The following is a 19,275-nucleotide window of genomic DNA, read 5'->3' on the forward strand; positions in this document are numbered from 1 at the left end:
ATCAATCTAGGTCAATGTTATTTTCCCATAAGTGATGTAAGTAGGTTTGTGTCTCTGTGTGTGGCAGCTAACCTACATATCACAGCAAATGTTTCAACACACATCAAAATAGCTGTCCCGGTAAACACTCTGACTGAGGGTGACTGAGGGGTGAAAATCTCTCCCGAGAATCTCAAAGGTGCAACATGTAAGAACAGGCCACCTGTGCAATTCATACTCAGTATAACTTATGATGCACCAAATCATTAACTGAAATCAATATGTTCTGGGCCTTCATGTCCCTGACATACATTTTGGATTTCAGAACTGCATTTCTCTTGATAAAGGACACAGATGAATCCTAAACAATACACTGCTCAGCTCTTCTGACAGAAAAATACCTGTTCCCGGGCTTGTTTCTCTAGATCATAACATTATATTTTGTGAAATTGTATGATTGCTGGGATGTAGCAATGAACACAATAACCCACTTCCTGCTACTACTACTACACTACCAACTTGTAGAAATAGTGTAATGTTTAAACAACTTAGGGATACACCCACAATACAGCATGCAGTATGTACGGACGATAACCAGAGCTGGTTTTTAGTTTTTAATCAGGAAGATACATGTAAGGCTTGAAAACCTCAGAGATGGTGACATATTATGTCACACGTTAACATGTTTGTATGTGTATGTGTGTGTGTGTGTGTGTATCATATCATTAGAGCCTAATTCAATTAGTTTTATACAAAACTGCGTAGTGAGCTCAGTAGGACGATATTGAGTACAGGAGACAACTGTTTATATTGTTTAATTGGTGAGAAATGTTTATTTATTGAAACTGGTGAGTTAACTTTCAGTTGCAACAACAGTCATAGGTTATTGAATAATTACATGGTAAAATAATAAAGCTCAGAGACCACAGTCTATCACAAGTTTATCCAGTCAAGGATAAACCTGTTCCAGCCTCATAAAGTCAATAGGCCCTGGCATCATAAAGCATGATCTTTTGTCATTGTTGGTACAATGAAATCTTTATTACAGGTTCAATTATTGCAAAACCATGTTAAGAAGTTTTAATTCTATTAGGGTCACAGGTAAGCCAAATAAAACCTAACCTTGAAACCAGTTCAATGACATTTCGCTCACGCACATGCCCTAAAAACTGAGGTTTATTTCTTGATTAGGATTAGGCATGCAGCATCACACAAACTCAATGTGACACCTGCCCTTTATTTAAAGGTTACACAAACAGAACTAGTTATTCAATCAAATTAATGAATACCTAACAAGCACCACGATAACCATTTAGCAGAAATGCATATCAATATTCCAAATATTCTTTTTTTTGCTGTTTAAAAATAACTTTCAACAAAAGCCTTTTCTAAGCAAAATATTAAATCTGTCAACACTAAATATATCAATGTAAATCATTATGAAATGCAGAACAAATTGCTTCAAGACAATCATCAGTTGTACTGAATCCATAACATTTTTCTTCTCATCTTCTCCAGCATTTGTTGCAGCTTTCTTTCATTCTCTATTAAAATTTCTCACTGGTCGTGTTGTGACCAGAGATGTGACAAGCAATATCAGCTACTTTCTTAGTCATGTTTCAATGTGGGATCTCATGTTTCCTAGAAACGTAATTATCAAATGAAAGCTGATGATCAAACTGTAAATGACATGTTTTATCAGATGATTAAAGGCGACTGACTGGTTTAATATCTGAGTCTGTATCGGAACTGAACATCTCTGTTGGGTTGCATTGTTCCAAAGCCCCATCGCCTGAAGTCGATTTCAGGTATTTTCTCATCAGGATCCTTCAACTCAAAATCAAAATAGACCAACATGAGGAAAACAAACTGTTTCAGCTCATTGGTGGCAAAAAAACGGCCAGGACACATGGAGACCCCGGCCCCCCAGGGCATGTTGTAGTACTTCACCTTGTTCCCAGCTTTGTAGAAATCTGTTTTCTTGCTCCCGTCTGGATTCAGAAAGCGGTTATATTTGAATGACTTTGGGTCAGGGTGGATCTCTGGGTCAATCTGAACGGCACTGTAAGGAAAGACTGCCATTCTGTCGCCCTGGCGGATGAAGTATTCACGTCCATCAGCCATCTTCAGGGTCATGTCCTTGAGCACAGCTCTGGTCAGCAGGGGCGCAGCAGTGAGTCGCAGGGTCTCCTCTACAGTGCTGTCCAGGATCGGTGTTTTCTTCAGCATTTCGAACGTCAGGTTGATTAGAGGGCCACCATCCTGGACTTGCTGCCCAGATTCCTTCACAACTCTGTCAACCTCTTCCTTCACTGCTGCCATGGCTTCGGGGTGCTTCATGAGGTAGAGGAGCAGCCAGAATGAAGACGGCCCTGTGTTGCCCTGAGATGCCCAAAGAAGCACAAACATGTACCTGTCTATCATTGGCTCTTGCATACCTTCGCCCTCTTTAGCCTGCTGCATGTCCCACACCCAGCGACTGACATTGTCCTTGTCTCTCAGGTTCTGCACTGACAGAGCTTTCCAGAAGTATTCCATTAGCCTGTCCGCTTCCCACTTTTTCTTTGGTGGCAGGACCCCATAAGCCAGTTTGGGGAAGAGCTGGTCATATTTGCGAAACTCGGAATATAAGGCATCTGATTCAGCTCTGTCTTTCTCTTTGGCTTTCTCCTCGCTTGCTTTAGACTTGTATGGTTCATTGCCATACAGGGACAAGTAGCCAGCCCTAAAAACAATATTGTAGCAGTATGAAAACACTCCGTCTTCCTTCCAGGTCCTTTGTTCTGCTGATCCAATGTTGTGCAGCATCAGGGTTTGCAAATTTGTCATCATGGCTTGTGTCATTACCTCCAGGCCATCCCCTTTCAGGTGCTTGTTGCTGGCCAGATGGAGAATTTGGTGGTCGGCCTCGATAGGTGTGTAGCCAAACACTCTCTGCACCAGATGTGCTGCAAACTTGTTGAAGTTCAGTTTTTCTCTGCTCTCCTTAACAATTGACCCAAACGACAGAGGGTCCTGAAGGAATGTAATATAAAATCCTCCCAGCTGAATTGTGAACACATTGCCGTGCTTTTGCCTCATCCTGTCAAGGAACTTTAATGTGTCCCTTCGAAACTCCAAGACATGACCCAACCAAGGGATAAGCCCCTTATCCAAAGGGGGTTCTCCTGGTCGGCGTTGTCGAAAAACTCCGAGTAGGTACAGCCCTCCAATGAGAGCGGCAAGAAAGCCAAGAAGGATCGGCAGCAGCAGCCCCATGACTGAGTCCTCTGACAGCCACACGCTCAGTTGGAGTTAAGGTCAACATCCTGCATAATATACACCTGTTTGCCCCTCCTTTTGCTTGTTGGGTAGGCTTCTGCATTCCAGGAACTCCATATCCAGTACTTTTCCATGTAAGCAGGAAACAATGAAATCAAACAGTAGTTGCAGTCATGTGCATGCATATGACATGTAAAACTATTCCCATTTTCTTTTTCTTAAAAAAAAAAACAAAACAGAAATAAGTCCTGTTTTCTGTGTGGATATCTTACATTGAAAACACAAGAGCCTTCATTCCTCTTGAGTTTTTGGGTTTGGAGATGTGTCTGTTTGTGTAATGTCTTCATAAGCTTTATTAAAACAAAGCTTATTATTTTCAGTGACCTACAAACCTAACACTAGTTTTGTAAGGACAGAGGTTATTCTTATGATTTCAGCTCTGAAACAACAGGCAGCATCATGAGAAACTAGGGAATATACTGCTAAAATGGTAAAAGACTGATCTGCGGTCGATTGCACAAACAGACTTGGTCATCTTACTAATCGCTTGAAGTTCAAGAGAAGAGAGGAAACATGACAGGACTTTAAGTGAGTAACATCAACCAACTAACATGAAACAAATAAATCACAAGTATTTTGCAAACATGTCCACCGCATTATATTATAGCTTGTTTCATTCATAGCTGTAGCATTCTAATATTGATGGCGAGAAGTAATATGATTTTTCCTCCCCTAAGTCGACAATTTTTAGCCTGATTTAATTGCTGCAAACACATATTGTATGTTTGTTGCAGATGTTGTAGCTGCCTGCAGACTGAGATGGCCAAAGGCAGCAGAGAGAAATCTTCAGGAAAACAAAAGCTATGTGGAAATATGAGGATTTCTTTTATGTATTGTTTTGTCACACATTTTCATATTTTCCTCTTACATGGTGGAATAATATCAGGCTATTTCAAGGTCAAAATACACAGTTTAATCTCCAACATTAAATATATATTTGGATTTTGTGGTAAAATGGCTCACACCACACGGAAATCTAATGTCTGCTCGGTGGAATTGCACATATTTGTGCAATTGTGCAGCAAAAGCTACAGAAGATAACATCTGCCATATTTCATTTTCACAAAATGTGTATGATCATAAATGTAAAGAGTCATTTATTTCCAAAGTCTGCTCAGCGGAGAGTCATCTGCCTTCTCTGTGTTGCTGCAAGACTGCACAAGTAGATGTGTGGCACCACCTGCTGGAATTTCAATATACAAAAAGTAGCAGCGGCGTGCGTGAAACCACACAGTCTTGCCCATTTGTGAGCTTTATTTATCCAAGATGTGTTTGATTTGTATTTAAGCACACTGCAAAAACTCAGCTCTCAAAAACAAGGAATAAAACGCAATAAAATGTAATAAAATGGGGGACATGTAACTCAAAATAAGCAAAAATTATCTGCCAACAGAACAGGAAAATGTCACTTACTTAAGATTTGTAAAATCAAGTAAAAACATCTATTATAGAACCCCACAATTAAAGTGGTGCGGACAGATTAAAAACAAGTACATTTGCTTGGATATAAAGAAATTCTGTCTTTGACAAAGCAGTTTTGTGATGTTAGTGTTGATCAAACAACTTCACAGTTTAGATTCAACATCACAAACCTACTTTTTTTACACTGCTGTTATTTATGCTAACATGTGCTCATTTCCATTACATCCTGGGCAATATGACATCATTTTTACTGTGTTGTATATTTTTTCTAATGTGCAATAGTACAAACATTGTATTTATCTTCCATATTCAACTCATGTACAGTTCAGTATCTTTTTAGGCAACAGTATTTTGCTCATGTGCAATTCAATATCGGCAACAGTATTCTTATAATTGTGTACAAAAAGGAACATATATATGGTTTCCTTTTTTATCTTGAGCTTTCTATGCCTCTCTTTGTCCCTCTCTTTTTATACTTTGCTGGCTGTAACAATTGAACTTCCCCAATGCGGGAATAAAAAAGTTTTATCTTATCTTAGTTTGAAGCATCAAGTTACTCAGAACCAGTAATACGATTTCAATTTCAGCAACAATTTATATTTAATGAAGACAATCAAGGACAAAAAGCCTGAAACAAGTTAAATGTTCCAACATAGAAACTGCCTGGTAAGAAGATGAATCTTGTCAGAAAACAAATAAGCATATATTGCCTTGATTTAAAGCATTTTATCTTACTTAGATTTAGGTTTTTGTAGCTCTTAAATGTAGCTCTTAAACATTAGGTTAAAAGCGTTGCAGTCGAGATTGTGCTTTATAACCAGAAGGGAGTAGGAGTTATATTGTAAGTAAACTCCTCCAGATATGGAATAATGTGCATTTTTGCAGTCTACAGTGTTTGGAGAATATTATTCTCACTCAGAAATGCAAAGAAAATATTGCATGGTCCACCAAATTTCATAGTGGTACCCATTAAATACTCATTTCCAAATATTTTTAGATTTTAATACACTTTCTGTGGATATATTAGATTAACTTTGTACCCTTAGCTCTGAAGAGCAATAAAGTGTCTGGCTGTCTGATGTAAATGAAGCTTCAAGACATCTTCTCATGGTCCTTTATCATGTGAATGCAACCTCTGTCACTCAACACAAAAGGCATTGATTCTAGTGATTTGCACTTTTTATGTATTCAGTTGTTCTTGTTTATCATATGAGACCAATTTTTCTACTTATCCAAATTAATTAGGTCATTGAAGCTACATTCATTTTGTCCTAATCGTGATATCACTGGTTTTGTAAAGGTGGAGAAAAAAGACAAAAGAGGGCCATGATGGAAAAGGTCAGATTGTCAAGAAAAGGGAAATTTGGTACTTGAAAATCAGGACTAATTAGTGAGGCGCAGAGGACGTCTGAGGAGCAGGGGCCAAAAATATGGCACCAGCTGCATTTGGTGGGGAATCAGTCTGCTGAAACACACTTATTCACACATGCACGGAGTATGTATTAATATGCATTAGTTCAAAAATAATATGCCAAAAGGAATATGTGTGACTAAACTGATATTACTGTGAAGATGACTATATGACTAATTTTAATATCTACCTTCATTCTGCAGTCTGCTTTGGCATCGTTGCAGTAAGTTGGAAAACTCAACAACTACCATGCTTTAGGGCATTCAATCGTTCGCAACTGGACCTCGTCAGTTTGTCTTAGAAGACGTTTCGCCTCTCATCCGAGCAGGCTTCATCAGTTCGTACGCAACCAGACTAGATAGGACAGCTCTAGTCCAATGCAATGGTGTTAGGTTCAAGTATTTATCCCCTGAGTGAGACCAACTTAACTTGTTGTTAAACAAATAGCAAAGCCATTCACACATGGCTCCAGGAGCCTCCCAATGACAACAATGGGACACTAACAAGGCTAACGACTGTCGTTGACACCAAAGGGTTGCACCCCACCCCGCCTTAATGGGGGGATCGTTTGCCTCACAATAGAGTGATACCATTCTTGTTTTTTGTGGGTTGGTCTCACTCAGGGGATAAATACTTGAACCTAACACCATTGCATTGGACTAGAGCTGTCCTATCTAGTCTGGTTGCGTACAAACTGATGAAGCCTGCTCGGATGAGAGGCGAAACGTCTTCTAAGACAAACTGACGAGGTCCAGTTGCGAACGATTGAATGCCCTAAAGCTTACAATGACCTGGATGAATGAGAATATTCACAGGTATGTTTTCAACAACTACCATCTCAACTCACTCCTGATTCACAGACTGACCACTGGGTGGAGATGTTTTCTTTCCTCACAACGTGCCTGCAGCGCTTTGACTTACTGTGTGAAACATACAGGTTGGATCAGCAGAGAGAACAGTATAACAGTATATGACACCACATAACACTACACAACAAAATGGACATAAATATAAAATGTGTATACTGAATGATGTTCTTAAAGGGTGGCTAGAAGATAAGTGGTGGCTGTTTGCAGAACTTCTTCTTTTATCTCTCTGCTTTAATCTGCAGTGTACAGCAGGGCCTGGTGCATGGTAAGTGGCAACTAATTGCATAGAGGAAAAGCCACAGGATCATTAGGGCTTCAAAGCTGTCTTTGATTTCTGTTCACAAGAAGGCTGAACACAGTGCAGACACTCTCGCAAAAACATGGAAAGTTGCTATAGTAAAGACACCAAAAAATGCATCCTGCAGCTTAAGCTTGTTAGAGATGTGATTTTATGTCATGAACAATATAAACAAATAGGCCTACAGAATGTTTAAGTTTATTTTAAGCAGCCACATTGCTTTCAGTTGACTCTGTCACACCAGGATTAGGAAACAATTATGTATTTATTATCATTCGTGTTAATAATAATAATAATAATAATAATAATAATAATAATAATAATAATAATAATAATAATGTAAAGTCAGCAGTTGCTAATGGAACTATTAAACAAATGTATTAGTCAAAGTCAAAGTTGAAAGTGGGTCATATACCGAAAGATCTGTGAGAAGTTTGTTTGACACACTGTTCCGTGCCGGATCCAGCACGTTGCAGAAACGTGCAGCCACGAGCCCCCATGACATGGTCCCACTGTTACATCATCCCAGGGAGCAACATGTGAGGCAAGATGATTCAGTTCCACCCACCGCCACTTTCGTTTACTGTAAATCATACTGTGACACTTTTACCGTAAGATTATAAAATACTGAGGCGGAGAATAGTGTAGGGATGGGTATTTAAAAAAGATGAACTATCGTGTTAATACTTCGGACCAGAGAATGAGTGATCCAGTCCTTCATGGGAGGAACCAGGACTATTAAAGCGGTGTTAGTTGCCCTTGTCTCTCCGACAGGAAACGCAATCCGACATTTACAGCTAAAATTTTAATAGTATGAAATAAAAAGCAGTCGATAGTGTGAAAAAACCTTTTTTGTTCTCATTGCGAAACAGACTAATCGCTCATTGGGCCGGATGTAATATCTCACGTTCGTTTCGCCATCTTTGATTTTGCAAGGGGATTGTACAACTGATGCTGCGTTCAAGACACGTCGGCAGAGTCACACGAAGGCACGAACCTGTTGCACTTTGACATCAGCCACATCCGAGGCCGACGATAACATAATCAGCTGTACTGACTCAGGTTTTGAATTGCTCTCAGTGTTACACACAGTCCCAAGAACAACTTACAGGACGATTGAAATATATCACTAAAGACAAGGACAACAAAGCTGAACAAAGATGGTAAAAGATCGATAAATGACCCACAACATATAATGTTTACAAGCCAAGTGTTTCTGTAATTTCTTAACAAATAGTACAAACATACATGAAGTGGCTGGTCATGTACAGTCAGTGTATGCATGCATGCATGTCTATATAGACAGCGTGTAGGACTGTATTTGTCAGCGATGGATGATATGTGTATGTTAAAGCACTGTAAATATATCGTTTATAAATTGCAAATAAGTAAATGTTTTACTGTTGCAGAGTTACTGACATGATTTAACTGTTCATCATAGTGATGGCCTATGGATAGAACGTGTTACAGCAATGGCACGTGATGACTTTATTGTTTGATGTGCTGACTAGGGTGACATTATTTAATGTTATGTGACGTTTAGCCAACTTGAGAAAATCATAGTTATCAGTTATCACTGAGAACACCCAAAAGTGTTATTAACTTGTTTCTAACATGGGGGTTGCAATGAAAATTTCATTGATATGTCAGGCTCAATGATAATAAAGAATCTCGAATCTTGAAAGTTATGAAGCTGAAAACGTCTCCAAGCGCGTCCTGTGTTTCCCATTTTGTCCTGCGTCATGAACGCAGCACAGGCCTGATATCCTGGTGACGTCGGACCTGCGTGCGGGGGTTGTTACATCACGTAGCCGGCTCCTGACTTCCTCCACACGGTACGTGCGACCTAGGTTTGAAAGATTCACAAAACGTCTCCGGATAGTTTCACTACAGGCGATTCAAACAGCCCCAGACACACCTCAAACAGGTAAGAATTCAGTCCAGACTTTTATGGCGTAATTGGGGTCTTATGTGTTGGTAAAACTGCAATCCTCGCTCTCGATTGTTTTATTTCATTCCCTTGGGGCGGTTTGTGCTATGTGGCCTTTGACCAAAATGAAAGCCACTTCAAAAGATTCTAACTTGGCATTGGACGATGGTTGATGTGTCTCACGCTGTGCAGTATAGTTTTATTTAGGCCCATAAACTGATGCGTCTTCCTGCTGCCCTTCATGTATAACCTCTGAGCAGGTCATGTGTCATTCTGCTCTGACCAGCGAGGTCCAAACCAGCTCGGGGTACGAATTTAATCAGCATTGATCAGCATTTCGTTGGCTAAAACTTCAAGCTTATCCACAAGTGTCTCTTTCCCCCTCTTCCTTTTAGTTTTTTAGTAAGTAATTAACGTGAAATATGGATCCCACCTGAGATGAATGAGCTGGCTTGCTATATAACTTGCTCTAAGATCTAATTTCCCTTTTCTTTCCTATTTAGACAAGATGTCTACTTATGATGAGAGTGAGTCCAAGTTCCTGCGAAAAGCAAAGGAGAATCCATTTGTCCCAGTGGGTGAGTACATCTTGCTTACATCATGACACAAAGACAATTAAATGACCTTGCACTGAATTAAACACTAAAAAGTTGACAGAGTTGTTTGTGTGTGAAACTGTTTAGACGCTTTCTGGCTAAACAGTTATTACACCTACTATATTGTAGCAACCATCTATGTAAATTGACCTGCCTTTTTGCTGATTGCAGGAATGGCTGGATTCTTTGCCATCGTTGGATACAGACTGCTGAAGATGAAAAGTCGGGGAGATACAAAAATGTCGGTTCACCTGATCCACATGCGTGTAGCTGCCCAAGGCTTTGTGGTTGGAGCCATGACTGTCGGTATGTAGCTGGAAGTGTCGCATTTCTGATTAGAATTCAACACATGATGACCATTTTTACTTGTCAGCGATAAAGTCTGCTCTTTTCTTTCATTCTAGCTGTCATTTTTAAGTAGGTATAAAGGCCGTCATGTAACGTATGCCTCTGTTTCTTTGTTTTTAGGGGTCCTATATTCAATGTACAAAGACTACATTGTAAAACCCAGAGAGGAACAGAAAGCAATGCAACAGAAGTGAACATGGACTCTTACACTGATGTTTTATGTCCCTTAATATTACCTCATATTAAGGTGTGTAGAACGTTTATTTTTAGAGATGTGTCATCATTTTTGTATGCACGCATCACTTCTGCACCTCACCTCCACTGTAAATAGTCGTAAGTTATTGATCATGCTTCCTGTCCTCTAAATAGTATACCTGAGAGTCAGGCTGTCACTTCTGGATTGAGAAGGAGATGTATTGATCTCAGCTGTCTTAACACTGGTGTGTTTGCAGTTTTAAATCCAGCTGGTTTGATATCTGTGTGAACATTACTGACAGAGTTTTGAATGATGTGTGAGTGAATTATCAAAAACTAGAAGATTTAGCAAATCAGTTAAAAACAGTATGACTAGGCTAAGCCTAGATTTTAAAAATAACCACCAATGGCAGGTACCCTGTCCTTTTTGTTGTTGTTGTTGTTGTTGTTTTATTGTCTCATACAGTTGTATTCTTTCATGTACAAATGTACACTTGCCAAATTGAAAATGCTTGCACCTTAGCCCAGTTTTTTGTAAAATGGGCATCCCAGTGCATTAGGGCATGTTATGGAAGGCTTTGACACCTGGTCTACAGACAAGGCCCGTGCTTTCAAAATATTTACCAACAAGGAGACAAATGGTTTTGACTCAACACAGTATCAGATTATCCTAAAAAAGAAATGTATAAATCATTCACACGTAAATCAGAAAAGGCACAAAAACCATAAAAGTCTCTTCGCTCAGCGGCCCCATACGGATTGATTTAAAGGGTTTTTTCCCCCCATATTTTTAGCGTTCGGTTATAAAACACAGGTGTCCAATATTTCACTTTAGCAGCTTCATGAGACACACGAGCTAAATTAGCTGAGGTACACCTACAGACTTTGCAGTAACTTGTAAAATATATTCGTATAGCCAATTTGGTGATATGCATAAATAGATGCCTTTTAAGTTATTCACAAAGTTGTGTTTGATGTTGTGTACAAATACAATGTACAAATACAAAAAGTTATTTTTTTGGTAATCTGCAAATAAAAATGACCAGTCTTGTTATGTTATGTTGTTGTGTTTTGAAGACCCCCAGTGTCACTGAAAATGTGTTTTTACTGTTTTACTTATTTGTAACAGAAGCGAACATATACTCAGTTTATCATGTACACCAAGCTAAAACTAATGCAGTCTTTGTATGTTTTAATAGTCAGCTGTTTAGTCTGTGATGGAGAGACAGCTCAGAATAAAACAATACTATTTAAGCTTCCAAAGTGGCCCTTAAGTAAGTCTCTCAAACAGTTGTAACAAAAAAGTGAACACTAAAACATTCATGATGATAGGATTCACTGAGGACTGCATTATCATACTGGCAATTAAGCGTGCAGTTTATTACAAATTATGTCATTCTATGTTTGGTCGGACTTTCTTACTTGTAACTCCTGTTGTCGAGTGCTCACTTGATCGTGCACCAGTTGATTTTTGAACATTACCCTACCCCTCCCATCAAACAACCCTGCTGTGTGCTGCCGCACCCTGTGATCCAATCTGAACAGGAAATGCATTACATTAAATTAGCAAGATGCTCTAAAATGCGACGTCATTGTGACTTTGGAACTACCGCAATGGTGAGTATTACTCACACTAAAGAGAACAATGAGTCTACCTGATATCCAGTAAATGTTATGCAACTGCATCAGGCCACTCTGTGCACTATGCTAACCCTGTAGCCTTCATCACTTTCGTGCACAGTTTTTTCAGCATCATTGAAGTTGTCCCTTACCTCCAAACCTGTGTCGAGGCATGACAGAGGTACCTGTTAAGCCTGTGGGATTTGCTTTTGGATAAGAAATAGTATTTAACTTTTCTGTTTCTGTAGTGCGTCATAACTAAGAACATATATGGATGAGTGTTATGAACATGGAGTAGACGTTCCTAGAGCCACTATCGTCCAACCTCACATAATAAAATAAATGTGCTATTGTGTATGTGCTCATTTGGTTTGGAGACTAAGCATCATATGCTGAGCACTCCCCTCACTGATAACCTTTGGCAGTTCTACAAAGCTGCTTTATAGCGTATCTCACCCCCTTGTGGTCATGAAGGATATAACACAATGACTATAGTTTTCTAATTTCCTTAGGATTAATACTATTACTCACAATTTACCACTGGGTCTTAGCAAGTATTTGAACACTTGTTTTGCCGTGTAGTGACCTGCTCACCTGCTAAACAAATGTCTCCTTCGCTGAGATTTTTGTGATAAAATTTTTTCCACTGCAATGTCAAGATTTCTCGAAACTACTAATAAAACAAGAGCAGACCCGAAGGTGTCAGCACGTGGGAACAACTGGGCAACATTGATTTATTCAAATAATAAGGAATAATTCCTGTCTTCTTCTTCTTCAGTCCAGAGATTCTCTTACAGTTAACCATTCTAATTTATCTCCTTACCACTCTTCATTCGCCAAGTCCCGCCCTACTCTGCTTCTGATTGGTTGTCGTCTTTGGTTGGGTTGGCTTCGTTGAGATATGAGGAGTACGATTGGTTAAAATTAGAGTAAAATATCATGGTAAGCCAATCAACGGCAAAGTATGGCGGGTCTTGCCAAGAAAAGCTCTTGAACCATCAAGCAGTTAGCGACCTCGCGTTCCCGTGATGACTCCATTCTTGCTCCCGCGAGACCTTGTCATGTCTCGAGTGCCGTTGCTATGGATACAGATTCTTCACTTACCATACAAAATGCTGTTGCCTGCAAGTGCAAAACAGCCTGTGACTTGTTTAGAAGTGAGGCACTTGAATAAATGACAGGTGAGCTATTGTCTTTTCATTCAACTTTTATCGTGCAGCCACTTAGTGAGGATTTGGAAGACAAAGGTTAAAGTTTTAGCATTTGCGTTCGCTTAAACTACCATAAACATCATGTTATCTCGTTACGTTACCTAGCTAACGCTGCTTTTTTTTTGCTAACAAGACCGGATTAGTCAGTTTCAGGGTGTTTGAGGGACTCTTGTTTTGCTGCTACTTTCACAGGATGAACACAAATTTAGGGCGTTTATTTAGGCAAGTGATTGCAGATAACAACCAAGTGCTACAAACTTTGCTGCGTTGCAACCTTCAAGTCCAAATGAAGGAAATGTATATCCAAGTTCTAAGATATTGATACAGTATAATCGAATTCCCTCACAGTTTTTAGTCACAATATTGATTTCCACGATCATTTCCTGTCTTTATAAATTGATTATTTTCTCCATCATAGGTCATGGAGCATGATGATGAACTGAACGATCTGCGCCTTCAGTTCGAAGCGCTACAAAAACAGCAGGAGAAAAGAAAACTGGATAGAAAAAAGGAGAAAGAACCGGATAAGCTTAACGTCTGTGTTGCCCAGGATGATTTGGATCTATCTAAGCAAGGTATTCAGGCAGACAATCTCGAAGGCAGGTGAGTCTTGCAGAGGCTGAAATAAATGTTAAACGTTAACCAAGGTTGTTTTCCTCAGTGCCAATAGTTTTGAAAGAAAAAACACACATTATAATTTTTAATTTTTTTAATCGATATGAAGAAGCATGTTCATAACTTGTAATTGCTCTCTTTCATATATTTATTGTTTATTTCAATAACCTCCCCATAGACTGCCACAGGATGAGAACTTGCTGGACCAGCTGAGGGAGCTTAAGGATGAAAATGGTCGCCTTTTCAAACTTCTGAGTGAAAAGGATTTTGAGATTAAACACCTGAAGAGAAAGAGAGAAGAAGAGCGACTGGTTTTAGCAGGTGCCACAATTTCCACTTATTTTGCTTTATTTGCTACAGATACAAAACAGCTTCCTCATGACTCATGCATGTTTAGGCACATCAGGCTTGGCAGGGGATGTAGCAGCCACCAAGATCGTCGAGCTGTCCAAGAAGAATAGAGAGCTAACTGCTGAAATTGAGCGAGAAAAGATTAAATCCAAGCAAAACAGCAACAGAATCAAAGAGCTTGAGAAAGAGGTAACAAAGTTTTTTGTTTGTTGTATCATTTCATTTGATTTGTTGGCTGGATACAGCTGTTTACAATTTGTTTGAACTAAACAAAGAAATGTTGTCTTTAATGTTATTTGTGCAACAATTTAGGGAGTAAATAAATAATTGTAATGTTATGCTCCTTGCTATAGCTGCAGGCTGCTTTGGTGCACTCTCCACCTGGGCAAAAGATAGATACAAAGTCACAGGATAAGAGGTCATCTGAAGGCTGTGAGGTATTCACCATGAGGGAATTTTTAGGTCATTCTAACTTTGATGATTGCAACCCATTTTGAATCATCTATCATTTGTTCACAAAAAACAGGAAAATCCAATGGTGAAATCACTGCAGGAAAAATTAGCTGCTGCCCAGCTGAAAGTGACAGAGTATCGCAACCAGGTTCAATCTGTCAAACAGGAGTTGAAAGTAGCTCAGAAGGTAATATTGTTTTTTTTTTAAATTTATCTTACCTGAAGTCTATCTGCTCAAGAAGAAGTCACATATTCCTATGATTAAATAAATAGGTTCTGATCAGTGAGGTTGGAGAGGAGGTCAACCTTCAGCAGTTGCTAAGCTGCCCAGGCAGCTTTAGAGGTCGGTCTCAGCAGATACTGGTTCTTCAGACAAGGGTAAGCCAAAAACGACATTACAATTTGAGTCATAATGCCATTCTCACATTAAACTTAGAAAGTTCTTTACAGAGTTAAAAACGGAATTGTAAAATCGTAAAATGGTCTGGCTGATAAGTTAACAGCTTAACCCAGCATCGATTTGAAACAACGTTGACTTCCTTCTGGATCGAGGTTTTTAGTCCCAAGGTGTAGAACAAAGTGGTATAAGAATAGCTTTGTCCCAGCAGCAATTATTCAGATGAACAGCAACATTGCACCGATGCTACAGAAGCAATGTTTATTTATTTATTTGTCTTTACCTCTTTTTTACCTTGTTTATTCTAGCGTTTATCTGTTTTAGTTTTTCTTATTGATATTTTATGAGTCCTGATTATTGCAGCATGCAGGACCTTGAGCGGCAACTGAACCAGCATAGACAGCAGAGTGTCCTGAGTGTAGAGGAAGAGTTTCTGGGTGTGGGGGTCCTTCAGAGAACCCCTCCTCAAGAAAGGAACCTCAGCTACATCCGCTCCATCGAGAAGGAGAAGAGGGAGGCATTTGAGGTGCGTATGCTGTAAGGTAACTGTAAATGAATTGAAATATAACTGCTAGTGTTCCAAGGCCCTTCTCTCCCTCCACACTCACAAAGAGGATCTTAGTGGACTACGAGGCCCTGCTGAAAGACCACGAGGATATGAAGAAAAAGTTGGAAGCCTCTAAGGCCAGGAACAAATCTCTGTCTGCCGAAATGAAAACTCTAAAGGTTCAGATCTCCACCCTCCTGGAGAAGGGTAAACATGATGATGAGCTTGTGGACGCTCTGCTGGTAAGGATTAGATCAGGGAAAATATCTGATTATATTTATATACTTGGTGTTTGTTCTTTCATTGTCTGTGTATAGTCAGGTTGTAGTGGCATGAGATTTTCATGGTACGATAAATGTCTAGCAGTTTCACAGTATATGGCATTACACAGTTAATATCAGTTACAATGACCCTTGAAAGAATGAAAAGAGAAGGGATTTTTTTTGTTTGCGCAAACACTATTAAATTTTTTTTTTATAACACTAACTTGGTGGAATTCAATACTGTAGATCAACAAATGTACATGATATATGATCTGATAACTGTCATTTTTCATACCACGCTGTGCCCCTAGTGTACACACACACACAACGTGTTTTTATCAGTTTTACAGTAGGTATTGGGAGATGCTATAGAGCATGTTTGACTACATTTTCAGTTATAATGTGGAAAATTTCTTTCAGCAAGGATAGCTATGAACTGGAGTTTTTTTTTTTGTGACAGCAGGAATACATTTAATGTTGTAGCTCTGTTCGTGAGTTAAGTATGGTTGAGTGTGTCACATTAGCAAAGCCCATATGTCGAGTTGTGGTTTTAGCAGCAAATTCTCCACAAAATAAACAATCAGGGAGTTAAAATAAGGCACAGGCTGCAGACAGAGGACTCCTCTGTGATAGGACCATACTTTACTACATAATCATCCCTTCTACCTCTGGCAGAAGCAGCAGACGCAGATGCAGGAGGTGCTTCGACAGCTCAGTCAACAGCAGAAGGCACAGAGCAAGGAGACGCAGCAGAGCCTGAGACAACAGCTGAGCAGTGAGACTTCCGAGCACAGCACTCTCATCCAGAAGCTTAAGGCCAAGATCAAAGAACTGGAAGAGCAAATCCAGCAGCTCTCTGTCAAGGTAATCAAAACAGAGACAGCAAAATCATGGAAACGACATCTAAACTCACCTCAGAAAAAAACAATTTCGTGCTTGGCTGACAGCACAAAATTGAGTCAAAACATTTTTTCAAATGCTTGGTTATTCACATTTAATGCTTGGCCATCTTTACATGTATACATCTGTTGCAGGAAGAAGACGTAGAAAGACAGTCCAACCTCATTACAACAGTGTGCAGTTCAAAATCTCCCCCTGAAGAGGGAGACATTAACAAGAGAATAGCATCTTCAGGGTATGTGTGCTAATAGTAATCATGCTGAATGATCAATGGAGAATGGTAGAGTCAGTTTACTTTAATGGAATTTGTTGCTGACTGTCATTAAGACTGTTGATGTTGTATGTGCATCTCCTCTGCTGTTACAGACATTTGGTTTAGCAATATATGGGTTCATAATTCACTGTGGCTAATGTTAGACTTCTCTAATCAGGCTATTGATTTTGTTTGATGCCTTACACCTTTGTCAGTGTATTCTGTTGGGACTTTCAGTCAATATGCCTGTCTGTCAACTGCTTTTTCCCAGCTCTGTTTCTAAATTTGGTCACAAACTGGTGCTGCCTGCTGTGGGAAGTAGTATAGAATTCAAGTAAGTGGACATACTGTGATGTTACTTGTCAATTTATGTACAGTAGCACTGTGACGCAAATTAACAGCAAAAGTGATGTTTTAATGTTCTATACTTTTTGTTGTCAGCAGTCCAAATTCTTCAAAATGTCCACAGTGTTCAGCTGATGTAAGCACACTGATGACCCGCTCTAATGAATACAGAATACTCCGCGTGGAGAAGGACAGACTGCTTGAGCCGGTGAACGTCTTACAGACAAAGTAATATATACTGTAGACAGGTTTTTTTTCACTTTATTGCTCTTCAAATCAGCGGTACATGATGTTTGTAAAAATACATATCTTGGAGAAACATAGATCTAAAAATCAATAGTCAGTCAATACCAGTGCTAGCCTGTCTAACTCAAAGATTAATATGATAATAATTGCAATAAAGGGTAATATAATGAAATGTCAGACACAGCGCATAACAGCATGCTAGCCCCAGAGGTGGCAGTATCCTGAGAGTTTGTATGCAGTTCTGCATCAGTTCAATGATTCACTTAAAATCTCTGAAATGTTATTTTTCAGATTTTATTTTTAATTTGCAATATTGATATTTTCGTGCACAAGAATAAAAAATAATGTTTTCTATTAAGGGGTGAGGGAATGTTGCAACACTACACCACTGCAATAGTCTATTAATTAGTAGACCATAGTGAGTGCCCATTTAAAGGCCATGGCACTTATTGCTTTCTGAGCACTGCAAAGCATTACAGTTTCCATGACGTCTTCTGGAGTTCATTTTATTTATTGAATCTTTTGGCTCTGAAACCAAAAGTTTTACAGTTTCTTGGACAACCTTCAGGCTAAAGTCAGTATTAGAATATTTTGCTAAAAGTGTCACATGTAGCACAGGTCGAACCAAAGCAGCTTAACTTTTTACCTTTTCATTCATTAGAATCACATTACATTGCATTACTAAACCTTAAAATGTGTTCTGTCATTAATAAATAATTATAAAAAATCATATAGTCGATTCAATATTTACCAACTTTACTAATAAATCAATAAGTAAATGTATCTATGTCTGCCTGAAGATTCATAGTTCCATGTTTACTGTCACCACCAAGAGGAATGGCATTATGTTTAACACATTTGCTTAAATCTTCCAGAGAGAAAGAGATGAATCAGAAATTTTTGGAGGCAGAACAGAAGTACTGGGAGGAACGCCACAGGGTGGCAACCCTGAAACAACAGCTGGAGAAGACAAACTTGGGTTCACAGTGAGGAGTGTAAAAGTAGCAAGGCTACAACTTGTATACTAAGACTGAGTGACAGCATGATGCAACAACGTCAATCAGATTTTCATTTATTTAATGCTCTGACTCATCAAATCCTCCCTTGTCTGTCTCACTCGTGGCTATCACGACTCTGTCCCTCAGGAGAAGCGTCCCTCTGCTCCAGGGTGGCAGAAGTCTCTAAATGACAGGAACTGTCCACAGGCAAGCTGAATAGACTGTCCAACAAGTCTACTGGCATTTGTAAACATTTCATTTCTAACTGTTACAACACTGTAGATGTCGAGAGAGACAGTGATGCATGGCAATTGACGCGCTTCCTGTGGACCGCGGTCATTGTAACCCTCATGTTTGGGCTGCAGAGATGTTCATATTGCTCTCATATGTTTTCTCCTGGCTGGTCATCCAGCTGGAGGAAGCAGAGGCGCTGAGGGCATCGCTAAAGAGCACTCTCCACCGTGACCTGCAGCTCTGCAGTGACGTGATGAGACAAGTCAAGCATGTTTTCCTGCAGGCTCTGTGACAGCCCAGACAAGACACTAACCAGGGGAAGTGGCTGGTCCCTGCTCAACCTCACATCCAGCTGAGCCCTACCTTCTCCTGTCACATGTGACAAACAGCAGCCTGCAGAAAACAGGCTCTCCTCTTCTGCCACACAGACATCATACGGATCTCCTTTTTCCTCATTGAACCCTCAAAGACGG

The 19,275-nt window shown here is 39.5% G+C and overlaps 3 protein-coding genes across 3 annotated transcripts; 2 read left to right on the forward strand and 1 right to left on the reverse strand.

Moving 5' to 3' along the window:
- Positions 1-789: 789 nt before the first annotated feature.
- LOC121615036 (7-alpha-hydroxycholest-4-en-3-one 12-alpha-hydroxylase-like) lies at positions 790-3,251 on the reverse strand. Its single transcript, XM_041949170.1, has one exon. It carries the CDS (start codon positions 3,235-3,237, stop codon positions 1,705-1,707), a length of 1,533 nt encoding a protein of 510 aa, XP_041805104.1. The 5' UTR covers positions 3,238-3,251; the 3' UTR covers positions 790-1,704.
- A 5,835-nt stretch (positions 3,252-9,086) lies between these two features.
- Positions 9,087-11,428, forward strand: higd1a (HIG1 hypoxia inducible domain family, member 1A). Its single transcript, XM_041949497.1, has 4 exons — positions 9,087-9,227; positions 9,734-9,808; positions 9,998-10,132; positions 10,295-11,428. The coding sequence occupies exons 2-4, from the start codon at positions 9,739-9,741 to the stop codon at positions 10,366-10,368; spliced, it is 279 nt and encodes a 92-aa protein (XP_041805431.1). The 5' UTR covers positions 9,087-9,227; positions 9,734-9,738; the 3' UTR covers positions 10,369-11,428.
- Positions 11,429-13,621: 2,193 nt separating this feature from the next.
- On the forward strand, positions 13,622-18,560 carry ccdc13 (coiled-coil domain containing 13). Its single transcript, XM_041949879.1, has 13 exons — positions 13,622-13,803; positions 13,994-14,136; positions 14,213-14,355; positions 14,520-14,603; positions 14,693-14,806; positions 14,893-15,002; positions 15,386-15,542; positions 15,629-15,805; positions 16,502-16,690; positions 16,861-16,961; positions 17,251-17,313; positions 17,421-17,552; positions 18,446-18,560. The coding sequence occupies exons 1-13, from the start codon at positions 13,622-13,624 to the stop codon at positions 18,558-18,560; spliced, it is 1,710 nt and encodes a 569-aa protein (XP_041805813.1).
- The last annotated feature ends 715 nt before the right edge of the window (positions 18,561-19,275 follow it).

This window comes from Chelmon rostratus, chromosome 12 (genome assembly GCF_017976325.1).
Source record: "Chelmon rostratus isolate fCheRos1 chromosome 12, fCheRos1.pri, whole genome shotgun sequence".
Taxonomy (NCBI): domain Eukaryota; kingdom Metazoa; phylum Chordata; class Actinopteri; order Chaetodontiformes; family Chaetodontidae; genus Chelmon; species Chelmon rostratus.